At 41.0% G+C, this 12,814-nt stretch overlaps 1 protein-coding gene across 3 annotated transcripts in view; it reads right to left on the bottom strand.

Moving 5' to 3' along the window:
- Positions 1–12,814, bottom strand: part of GPS1 (G protein pathway suppressor 1) — a 2,619,406-nt gene that overhangs the window by 2,451,973 nt on the left and 154,619 nt on the right. For all 3 annotated transcript variants that reach the window (XM_044068228.1, XM_044068227.1, XM_044068226.1), the window contains exon 2: positions 5,720–5,812. In XM_044068228.1, coding sequence (XP_043924163.1) covers positions 5,720–5,797 — 78 coding nt within the window. In that variant the 5' untranslated portion in view covers positions 5,798–5,812. The remainder of the gene's footprint in view (positions 1–5,719; positions 5,813–12,814) is intronic.

Here is a 12,814-nt window from a genome sequence, read left to right as displayed (position 1 = left end):
CTTAATCAGAGGTGTGCTCCAACAAAGGCAATACAAGTTCAGTGTGAGATCAAAGAAGCATTTTAGAAAATTCTGTGGAAATAGGAGATTGCTATGCTTCGATTTCTGTAAGGTAATCCATAACTACACGCACGGGAACCAAAGAAAGGATCCCAACACTTTTCTAGTGACCAAACCAAGAAACATGTTTTCCTGGTTGTACTTCTGGCCAGAAATAAGAATTTAGATTACCATAGCAGTATAAGCTGAATTCCTGGCTGCTGGTTTGCAGCACTTTGTGAACACCCTGGGGACTAAGACAAGTTTAACAGAGGAGCCCTGAACTGAAAATGGCAGATTCTTATCGGGAAGAGCAAGAACATCCAGAATTGGAGAAACCATGCAGTTAATTTGAGGGCATGCACCTCCAAGTAAGGCTTGTCAGATAGAAGTGTCAGAACGGCCTCAATTTGAGGGGCTTCTGCAGAAATTAAGAATACAGCAATGGGAAATCAGGAGTGTTGAGGCCAAAACTGAGCTATAAGAATGACCTTGGTCTTGCACAGCTTTGTTTTCTGGAGGAACTTGATTAGAAAAAAAGGAGGAAAGGCAGAATGGAGACAGCACCCCTAGGCCACAGCCTCGGAAGTAAAATCAGAGAAAGTTGGCAGTGAACAGGAAGCAAACAGGTCAGGGAGACTTCTCTGACTAGCTGAAAAAAGCAAAGCAATTTTACTATCACCCAGCAGACGGGCACCAGTTGTGTGGCATCAGCAAGTAGCTGCTAAGCCTGGAATCTGACAATGCTGAAGACATTCCTATGCTCTCACAACTTCTCAACATAGGGGTGAAGAGCGATTACTCCCCCTGTCTACTAATATATGATTACATTCAATTGTTGGATTAGTCAGACTATACTACAAACAAATCACAAAGGAGAGAGCCTTGCAAGGTATGCACAGGAGGACCTGTCCAGACATTGATGGACAGATTGGAATTTCATAGTTACCATACATCTTAGACCATCCACTGTTTAATGCCCTCTAAGGGGAAAGATGAAATTGAAAGGTCACTCTGAGGAGTGCTTCTAACATGCCTCAGAAATCCTTATTTTATGTATCTTCATATCACAGCAAGAGCTTCACTGAGTACTTAAAGATGTGCTGGAGAAACCTCATATACCCTGCAAATAGTACTAGGAAGAGAGTGGCTGTCATGAGCCACAATGCCTTCAGACACAAGCTGACTGATACCATGTTGGCTTAGAAGAAAAGACAATACAATGAACTGGAAGAATCCTGTTTGGAGACAGACTGGCATTTCAAAAGAATGAGGTCCAAAACAAATCTAAGGACAATCGTCAGTGATGGCTGCATAAATTACTTTGCTCACTGTAAATTTCTTACCCCTCCCATGCGGACTGAAAAAATGAAGCAAAGAATCTCTAGCAGAAAGTAATACTGAAGCTGCTAGAAGCTAGTTGTCCAGATACACACACACACACACACACACACACACACACACACACACACACACAGACTTTTCATACATCATGTGAAATAGCCTCCCCACAGAGGCAGATGAAAGGACAACTGATCCCCAAATGCCTCAAAAGTGTGCAGAACTTGGCCAAGGCCTCAGGGAAGCTGGTGCTGACCACTAGTAGGAGACCATAGTACCTGTTGCTAAGCCTAGAGTTTCTACCATTAGACTGACATTTGCCTTGAACCCACCACAGTATCTGCACTGTTTTTTTACCAGGCTGCTGCTGGCTGTGTAAGCACCACAGCCGATAGATTTTTTTGAATCTTTTTAAATGAACACACTGCAGCCACAAACAGGATGCCAACAGCCACAAGGATTTTGGCTTCCTTTTCACAGTTCCACAGTTTCTCTTTTACCCAAACCCCCAAAAGACTAAGGTCTTTAATGGTACTAAAGAGTGATGCCTTGACATTCTCGCTAAAGTCTGTAAGGCATAGACAAGAGTGCTGGTATAACATAATGGGAGAAAATGCCACCCTTGCTGCACTGAGTTAAACCAATGGCAAGGTTAACCAACAGACACTGGCTGCCAAAGTAAAAAAAAAGTTTGGTATATAAACCACTGTCACACACCTTCACCAGCAGTTCTGTCGTGTTACTCATAACAACAAGCTGGAACCTCAACTTATAAGCCTAGTAACTAAAAACCCTACAAAAAAAGGGTCAAGGACATGTAAACTTACTTCCCAAAACAAACCCTACCATGGATTCTTGGCTGGGGCAGAGTTCTCTGGGCTCCAAAGTGTCAGCCTTCTTTAGAGCCACAGCAGTAACAAAGGAATCTACTACACAAAGGCTCCTCACACAACTTTCATCCTTTAGGAGGCAGGAGGAGTCCATCTAGTCGTCTAGGCATAGGACCAACATAATCTGGTCATACCTCTCAACTTAATGCAAGCAATCTGGACAAAGGCCCCAAAATAGGAACAGCTTATAGATATTACTCTTATAAATGTAAAAAGTTGTTAGAACAGTATTTTATTAGCATGCACTTTCTGAAGGATATGAAGTCTAAAACTCAAATGTATGTCATTATTTAGTGGCTTCAATCCTCAGAGATTTGCCAGAAAACCACACATTTTATGAGGAACAAATCAAAAAGGAGTCAAAATCTGGACAGTTGAAAGATAAGTGTGAATCTTTCCATGCCTCCCAAATGGAACCACCAGAGAAAATGAGGAGAGAAATATGAAGGCCTCCTGCACAACTTATTCTGCAAACAATGGATGGGGGGGGGCACTACTGTCCACATAATGCATTATCTGTAACACTTCTGAAAGGTCACCCAAGCGGGTTTAACTGGGAAATCAGCCTTGTCAATATTAGCTGAGGTCTGGTATAGGAGACTCCAATGTTAAGTCATTGTGTACTCTCTCATGAACATCTTGGTATAAACCACTGGTGGCAAATGTTCCGCGGATTATAAAGCAAGAGAAGAATTTAACTCACTTCCACGGACGACTGCTGACAACTATTAAACTCTTTGCCCTAGTGTAGTGAAACTTTCTAAAATTCAAATACAGGTCTGGATCAGTCTCTGGACAAGGCCAGTAGTGAAACAGGAACTAGGAGTGGAGCTTAAGCAATAACGGCTACAATATCAGCACCAAAGATAGCACAAACACCCTTGCCGGTGCAAAAGATATTGGAGTCAAGGACACCACAGCAATCCCCACAGATGCTGCAAAAGCTTGTCAATGAGAGATCCCCTTGGTGCCAGTACTGATGTTCTTGGGCACACTGGCTTAAACACAAAGTATTCCACTTGACAGATCAGTGTCAAAAAGGATGGTACCAACATCGGGGCCAAAATTTCTGATTCAAACCCCAGAACCAGGGAAACAGTCAGCCAAAGATGTTGACATCAAAGTCAATGGCACCAACACAGTTCCAACCTGTAGATGCAGGAATTTGCAGGATACTAAACAGACCTAACAGGAACAACTCTGGAACAAGGATCAATATGGAGATAGAGATAAAAGTAGGAACAGCACTACCCCTGTCAACCTGGAACTATGGGGAGGGAGTGGATGGGTAGGGATTAAGACCCATCTCAAGCTGTGCTACGTGTGCCTTTGCTAGTTCCACATTACCAGCATCCATGAACAAGGACCTTTGGGACCAAACAGAAAGAGATGAGCTGGTAGAAGGGGGCCAGTGAGGGAATGTCTGGGAAGGTCCACCTCAGAGGGGGACAAAACATTGTCCACTCTGACTCCTTTCTAGAAAGCTTGGAAGGACAGTCCACCTCTCAAACAACTTGAGACAAGAGGATCAGAAATATTCTACCCTCTTCCCTCATCCAAACCTTGGGAGGAGGAGGACACAACTCCAACAGAAGCCTCACATCTCTTAGCAAGCTTATTTATTCTTGATCCTTGACTTTGAAAGGGGAGGCTCAGTAGTGGGCTTCTACAGCCTTAGAAGGTAGACCACGCTGGGACAGTCTCTCTAGGCAATAAACTCATTAAAATCCTTTATTCCTGCAAAAATGGTACTCCTATTTTATTTTATTTTTTTTTTTTACATAATTTACGTTCTTGCCTTTGTCTGCTAAGAGCACTCAAGCATAGCCGCATATACGAAACATGCTCAACCTGTGGAGAAGTAGTCTCTGCAGGATTTACATTTTTTTTTAAACCAGGATCCTCTTCCATTCTAACAGTCGCCTAAATGTTAAACAGTTTAAATCCAGCAGAAGCAAACCAGTTACTGCTGAATGCCTAACCTATAAAAGAACAGCAACAAAACACAACAGGAAAGAGTGACATCAAGCAGAAAGAAGACACGACCTACATGGAAGGGAAGAACAACAGCATAGAAAATTCTCTTACCAAAATCCAAAAATAAGGACACGAACTGGAAGAAACTAAAAAACTTTAAAAGGTACACAATAGCAGCAGCAAACTCACTTTAAAAAAGAAAAAGATGTCCGAGGTGGATTAACTACGGGTGCAATGAGCAGCAAAGATAAGGTAAACACAGTTATATGCAGGGTATCATGTATAAGGAGAAGGAGGAGCTGAAGCTTTGGAAACGTTTCCTGAAGGCTGGCATTTCAGTCCTAATGGCTGAGAAGAATGAACTATAATGCCAGATTTTCCACCATATTGCATTCTAACCAATACATGCACATATACGTGTGTGTGTGTGTGTGTGTATATACACACACACACATATAATATATATATATATATATATATATATATATATATATATATATATACATACATACATACACACACACACACACACACACAAACTATATTTAATATTTCCCCTCAGAAAAAATTAGATGCAACTAGTCTTGATTTAAAGGAAAGTAATTCAATTTCAGGCATGCCAGCAAGCTTTGGAGTTGCCAATTCAATATTTTGGCTTAATGGAAGCACTCATTCCATAAAGGATGCTTGGATTCATATTACAGTAGTGATACTGCACTGCTGCATAGGAGTTGGGGTGGGTGCTGCATTCCTGAGCATGTAATCCTTTACATGGGTCTATAAACCAAGACTTCATCTGTCCAAGTTACTGACAGACTCAGGAAGATGAAAAAGACCCCATTGAACTTACTGAAAAAAAGAGGAATTTCGCCCAGTGCTCTTTCCACTACTTGAATTAGATACCACCACCACCCGCCCAAAAAGATGCCATAGGCCTAGTGGGACGAACACAATCCATTAAAGTATAAAACAAACAAAATGAATACTCATCTATTGATAGAGAACTCAAATTACTGTACTTCAAAGCTGGCTACTCAAAAATCAGCACACACTTTGGGTTATCCAATTACATTTTACATTTTCAGAAAACCTTAGCCTCAAAACTCCTCCTGAATAAGAAAATATTTTCACTACTTTAGGTATAGGACTGAATCAGTTACCATTTGTCAGTATCCCAAAATGGTCCAAGTCAAACATTCAATGAGCATCATCCACCTTACCACCGTTAATGCCTAGCCTCTTCAAGCATCCATATTTTCTACTCTAAGCCTTCTTGCTCTGTTATACATACTCAGACACAGATACTTGAACTCCACAAGCATTTACAATAAAGTCAGCTATAAAAATCTCATTAAGACACAAAAAATCTATTTATGAGCAAATATACATGCAATTAAACTCCGTACAGGTTACAATTTTGCATACTTTGTCTAGACTTAACACAAATTAGTTTATCAGAGAAAGATACCTACCAGAGTTGGATTGTCCACCACATAGTTATTGTCTGCAGCATTCTGTTGATCATCCTGGGGGTCTGCATCTATCTGCATCGGCTCCACGGCCCCCTGGAAAGGGAGAAAAATCATCATTACAAAGGTATGAAACTCAACAGCCCTAATCAATGTTAGTTACTTTACCTACTGCACCCATCAGCCCTAATCAATGTTAGTTACTTTACCTACTGCACCCATCACTAACACAGCAAGGTCTAGCCTGACAAATTACACACCTCTAAGAGCTTACCATAAAACAGTAGGATGATCACTATTGCCAGATTACTAACCAATGGGATATGCTGCCAAGGATTATTAACCAATGAGATATCTTGCCATGGATAACCTACACCATTCAGCGTACCACAGCCTAGGCAACTTTCTCTCTCACTGTACAGCCAAGTCCCAAACCTAGGAAGAACAGGAGGTACATGAAGAGAAACACAAGGCCTGGTTTGTGTCTATGTGCTTTCTCGTCTGGAGCAAGAGCGGCATAAAACAGGGAGGTAAAATGTATACAAATTTAGAGATAGGAACATGCCAACTGAAAGAGGGGGAAACGAATATGAAAAACTATCTTGGTCAAAAAATGAGAAAAGTGCATAATGTAGAGTGGGCTGTAATACAGCAAAAATAAATCATTCTGACATCTGCTTTTATGGTAACTTCCTACACAACTGTGTCATGTTCTTCTTTTGATAACTGTTGCAGTATTAATGAACGGGAAGATTCCCAAAGCTTTCTAAATACTGAGGAAGGTAGAGTGAGAAACTGAACTGGAGACTAAATTTCCTTGAAAGACAGATATAGCAAATTCAACTCTAGAAAAAGCATTAATCTTATAATGTGTGTGTGTATGGAAAACAATCTGGTTGCTTCTAAAATGTACTTAGAATCCACATCTTTGAAAAATGCTCCAGAGAGGGCAACAATTCTGGTAGAATGGGCCTGAATATCCAGGAAATCTCTTCCATGGAACAAATAGCAAAAGGAAATGGCCTAAGACCCATCTAGAAATTTGCTGATTTAGATACTGGTTTTGTCTTGGAAGGAAATAAAGTTGATCTGACTTCCTGATAGACTTGAGTTTTGACAAGGTAAAATATGAGCTGCCTATGAAGACTAAAGAGATACAGGACTCTCTCATCTCTATTCTGAGGAGAGAGGAAAAAGGCAGAAAGACTGATTTAATGAGCACTTATTAAAAACCCTATGCATAAAGGAGGAGTTAGCTTTGAGGGTAACTGCCTTAGTGGAATATTAGATAGGGAGAATCGATTACAGCTTGCAGTTCCGAAACCCTCTTAACTGTGGAAAGAGCTGCAAAAAAAAAAAAAAAAACATTTTCCAAATATAGAACAAGCCAATAAGAGAAATCTAGCCAAGCTAGACATTCCACTGTGTGATTCCTTGAAACCTCTTGCATTAGAGGTAACATGGGATATATGCAAATGACCCCTTAAGGACATCAGGTGTTTCAGCTATATGGCAGTTCTGAACATCCATGACTTTTTTCCTTTTTAAGTCTGTTATGGACACATTCAGGCCAATAAAGCCAAACCCCACTAACTGTGGACATGCATGTTTCAGCCTTCTTATGGCCTCTTCAGCACAGCATAAGTGGATTGTTTGGCTAACATTTGGAAATGCAGGACTGCTGTACCCAACTGATGTCCATAACCATTAGGGTGACTGCAAAATATCCCAACTAAGAAACTAAAACAATAAGAACCAAGGTCACACAAAAAAAACAATCAGTTAAAAACTAAAAAAAAAAAAAAAGTTTGTTAATTGGGATATTTTGCAGTCACTTTATGGTTATGGACATCAATTGGGTACAACAACCCTATGTTTCCAAATGTTAGCCAAACATTCCACTTATGCTGTGCTGAAGAGGCCACAAGAAGGCTGAAACATGCATGTCCACAGCTAGTGAGGTTTGGCTTTATTGGTCTGAATGTGTCCATAGCAGACATAAAAAGGGGGAAAAAGTCATGGATGTTCAGAACTGCCATATAGCTGAAATACTTTTAAGAGGTCATTTGCATATATCCCATATTACCTCTAATGCAAGAGGTTTCAATGAATCACACAGTGGAAAATATAGAATAAGAGAAAAGGAAGAAGCAGGTTCAAAAGGCAGAAGAGTTAACTTTTCTAAAATATAATTCAGGTCCCAAGGAGAAGGAAGCAATATTTTTGCTGGCTTGATGTGAAGGATGCCTTTAAAAAACTGTTTGACCAAAACATGTGCAGATAAAGGTGGACCTAAAGGCAGGCCATCTGAGATTACTAATTAATATATCTTAACAGAGGAATATGCCAGCCATGAATTAAGCAGATCACACAAGTAAGATAAATGACAGAATAAAATCTAAGCAGGTCAGAAGGCCACGAAGAACACACTCCAAAGACGCCCGGAAATATGTAAATGCAACTTTTATTTTCACATTAAAGGTGCTTCAAAGTATTAGTTTAAGGGTGTGCACACTTATGCAACCAGCTTATTGTACAATTTTTATTTTTTTTTAACAGATTTGTTTTTCAATTGAATTGTACAGGTTATACGTCACATTAAATATAGGACAAGTTTTGAAATGATTTTGTCTCATTTTTTTCTATCACAAAAGTATGGCATTTTAACAGGGGTGTGTAAACTTTTTATATTGTGTGTGTGTGTGTGTGTGTGTGTGTGTGTGTGTGTGTGTGTGTGTGTGTGTGTGTGTGTGTGTGTGTGTGTGTGTGTGTGTGTATATATATATATATATAAATATGTGTGTGTATATGTACATCGCGCACACACATTTTGTAAAATAGTGCTGGTGGTTCAACAGAATGGAATCAATGAAGTGAAAGAATATGCAACTGCTCTAAATTAACACTGACTTTCAAAACTGAAGGCAGTCAGCATAGATGTATTCTTTATTAGATAGTCAGCTTAAATGAATGTGCTGCAACTGAGGCATACAGTACAAAACAGCACTAGAGCCCTGACGAAAAGAGATGCTGGTCTCTCATTCATGGGACTGTGACCCTCATCTTGCATCGTGGGTGGAGTACTGCAATAAAGGGAGAGATGCTGACAACTGCAAAAAGGAATCCAGAGGAATCCAAGGGGAGACTCCCTTGTATTTCAGCACCTGACTTCATAGGTACTTCATAGGTTACTGACATGTCAGCATCTTTGAGAAGGTTAGCCTTCCACAAGGTCTGGCAAGGGCTGTTCCTTAAGCCATGCATGCCTTCTAAGGACAGAACCAGTGAATGCTGCCCTGCAAGAAGCTTCTAGGGCATCAAAACCACAATGTAAGGTGTGCTTAGTCACTTGACTTGCAGAATGCATTAACTCTTGTAACTCTTTAGATTCTGCACTAGCAGGAAAGTAAGACACTTTTTGTTTGAGGAGTTCCATGGTATGTTGCTGAAGTTTTAGCGTATGGAACTAGCAATTTAGTGCTCTGATAGCAAGAGTAGCAGAGGTGCATACTTTTTTAGCCCATCTGTCTACTGCTCGGGAATCCATATCTGAGGGGCTAGGATTCTTAGCAGAGGTTGCTTTAATTCCTTTAGGCCCTTGAGAAATCACCTCAGGGTCAGCAGTAGGATATTGGAGAAGAAATTTGTGAGAGTCAGGGACTTTGTAATACCTGTCAGGTTTTCTGGGTGCAGAAGGGAGGGTGTCAGGAGTCAAACTGGATTCCAGGAAAACATCGTCCACAATATCCAGGACAGGGGGAATGGCCAGAAGTCTATGCTGTGTAAGATCTAAGAATTCCCTGAGTCTCTTTTTAGACAGAGTAGTCCTGACATTCCCATTGGAAATGCTCCCTTAAGGTATGAAGAGTTTACCCAAAGGAAAAGTCCTTGGCTGGAGAGGCTGAAGGAATGGAATCCTCTGAATCAGAATCCTCATAAGCAGAGAGGGGTTGCATGTCTTCATATTCAGATGCATCAGAGTCATCAGACTCCTGTTAAGACAACTACTGGAGAGAGCTTTTTTTTCTTTTGGAAGGGGTAGCTTGGCTTCCCCCGATCAGCATGATAAGGTCTTCCGCCATTTTAAGCATTAGAGACCGAGGCAAGAAAGCAGGTGCCTAAGATTGGGTTGGTTTCTTGGGTGTGGTTTCTACCATGGGCCTTAGAAACTCGGTAGTTTTCGAAAGAATGGCAGATGCGAAAGTAGCCGGTTTGTGTCAAGAATCAGTAGTGCGAAGTACTTCCTCAGAAGCCAGTGCCTGCTCAGCGGCTCCAGACCCATCAGAGGGAGAGACAACCGCAGGATTATTAGTCGAAGAAGAGTTTTGCTGTACAATGGACTCCAAAAGGGTCTCAGTAGCAGACTGCGAATCCAAAGAATCAGGCATCAGAGACTGTGAAAGCGCCTTGCTGAGGACTGGAGAACTGACGACTAGCTTAATGGAAGCGTCGTCGGTAGGTTTGGACCTGTGTAGTTTGTCTCTGTCTTTATCCTTACGTGTTTTTGGAAGATCTGCTGTCGGATGGCTTACTGAAGCCATATCGAAATTCGAGGACTGTAAGTGAAAATATCTAGCTACAATAAGGGCCTGACGACATATAGTTCTGGAGTTGAATAAAGCACAAAAGCGACAGCGTGGGACGTCGTGGTCTGGGTCTAAGCAAGTGAAGCAGTAAGAATGAAAGTGTCGGTATGGTATTTGCTTTTTTTTTCTGACATCGGTTAGTGCAAGAAAAAAGGATCCCCAATGGGGTTCTTAGCTTTAGAAGACTTCAGCTTCAATTCGGATGACGAAACTCAGGTAGCGGCCGATTGGCACTCGTGCAAACTGTTTCTACTTCGCAGCAAGAAAGACTGATGTAATGGCATCGGCTGCCTTACTTTATACTAGAGACGACCTGACGTCAGTCCTGAAGCAACTGCAACCGACGCAGAAATATTAAGCCTCTGGTATTTGGGCCGGCCTAGAGCTACCCTGGCAGTGATAACCCAAATGCGATAACTGCAACAGTGAAACATGAACAACACCTGGCTCCATCACTCCCTGAGGCAACATGCGTTGGAGGACAGGAGGAGATACAGGACTGTTATATGGAGGATGAGGAATTATCCCCTGGAAATGAACTTCCTCCCAATGTCATTACTACACCTTGATGAATGATCTTCAGAACCAATTTGTCTGATGTTGCAAAAAAGAGAAAAGCAGAGATTCAGACTTTCTGGAAGGAAAAAGGGACTGCCGGGGAGGGGGGAGACAATGCCCTTTAAACAGTCATCCTGACTTGTTGGACTGTCCTTGGTTCTGGGCGAGTCTTTACATTCTTTTTGGAACCCATTGCCATTTTTTCTTAAAAGTCTGTTTAGCATTTTGCTGAGACTGTTTCATTTGTTTCCTGCAAAACTGAAGGAGGGGTTACAAAATCCTTAAGAAAATTTAGAAAAGGAGGGCTGAAAAATCTTACACATTACTTGAATCATTTACTTGAATTACACTTTTTGAAGACCTCTGCATGAGAGATTCCAAAACCTAACGCTTTATCCAGAGAAGAATTTAAAATTTTATTTTTCACATCTGGGAGGTTCAGAGAAAACAGCCTGGCAAACTGACAAAACAATACCAGTGACCATAGCCCTGGTAGCAGTATCAACAGCCATATACAAGCAAGTTGAGACATGCAAATGAAAGAAATCAACCCGTTTTGCTGCAGATTTTTCCTCACAATAAACAGACAAAACATTCTTCATTCTTTCACACTTTAGTCAGGATAAACTTTAACATGTGAGCCTGACTATTCAAAATTCTTAAACTCAAAGTTCCAGCAGCAAACACTTTTATCCATACTTATTTTACCATCCTTGTCAGAAAGTGTAGTATAGAACTTAGATAAATATTTGGCAGCAGTAGGATTAAGTAAAATTACAGTTGCTGGGTCAGGTTTGGGAGGAGTGTATAAAAGCTTAAGAATGGGAACTTTAATCTAATTGCCTTTTGAGAGGGGTCAGGACTCGCTCACTCACTCACTCTTGCTCACACGCTCGCTCACACTCACACACTAGCAAACAGAACTGGAGGAATGGATAAAGCTTCAAGAAATTCCATCTATAACTCATGGCATTTTCTGAAAGACTGAGAAACCTCAGTGTTTTCTCACTGAAACAATGGCACATTCTGGATATATTCTCAGAGAAAGAACCCCCCCCCCACACACACACACACACACACACACAGAATCAGATTCTGCACCCCACCCCCGAGTCTGACTCACAAATCTGAGGAGCGAATCCTGAATCTGTCCCTTAATTTTCCTGTTCAGATTCAGATTCTTTAATCTCTCCAAGAAAAGAGGCATCCTAGCTAGGGAAATTTGAGGAGGATTAGACACATGTTTAGTTTTTGATTTCTTTTTGGACAAGAAAAGTGGGGCAAACAGCATTGTTAATGGCAGAAGCAGCTTCCCAAAAGATAGACATAACTAACTACAAAGGAAAGCCTTCCTTGTTTCCTCTCCCAGGACAAACAAGAGTGGTTCTTCTTTGCCCACTAAGGGGTCACCAACAGCTGCAGAGGACGTGGCTAACCCCCAAATCCATAGTGGCTGTAGGTGCTAAACCAGAAGGATCTGGGGTAAAAGAGGGGAAGTCTGAAGAGCCAGGTTTGGACAGAGTAGAGTCACTCACCTGCGGATTAAGAAAACTGCCAGCCAGCTGTTTTGGCAAAGCCGGTTTGCTTAACTTTTTTCTTTTTGTGGCTGGAAGGAGGACTGTATGTGAGACAGGTAGTTTGTTCCATGGTCAAGCAGAAAATGGTGCCTTTTTATCCAAGGAAAACAAGCAGCTTAAGCTGGTTAAAATTTAAAGCTGTTAAAAGGTCACTTTTTCATACAAAAGCAGTAAAAAGCACTTTAATATACTTTACCAGCTCCACAAAATAAAATAAATACAATTTCTCCATAGGAAAAAAATGTTCTTCAGCTACTTTAAATATCTTTTAAACTGAGAGGAAAAAAAGTGTGCTCCCATTTAAAAGTACAGTTAAGTCTCATGACAGTCCGCTAAAACAAATGCTCCGAAATTAAAATTAAGTTTCCAAGAAGGAA

Source organism: Protopterus annectens, chromosome 4.part0, assembly GCF_019279795.1.
Source record: "Protopterus annectens isolate FY-2018-M chromosome 4.part0, PAN1.0, whole genome shotgun sequence".
NCBI lineage: Eukaryota > Metazoa > Chordata > Ceratodontiformes > Protopteridae > Protopterus > Protopterus annectens.
Note: the sequence above shows the minus strand (reverse complement) of the source record. Positions and strands in the feature narration are given on the sequence as shown.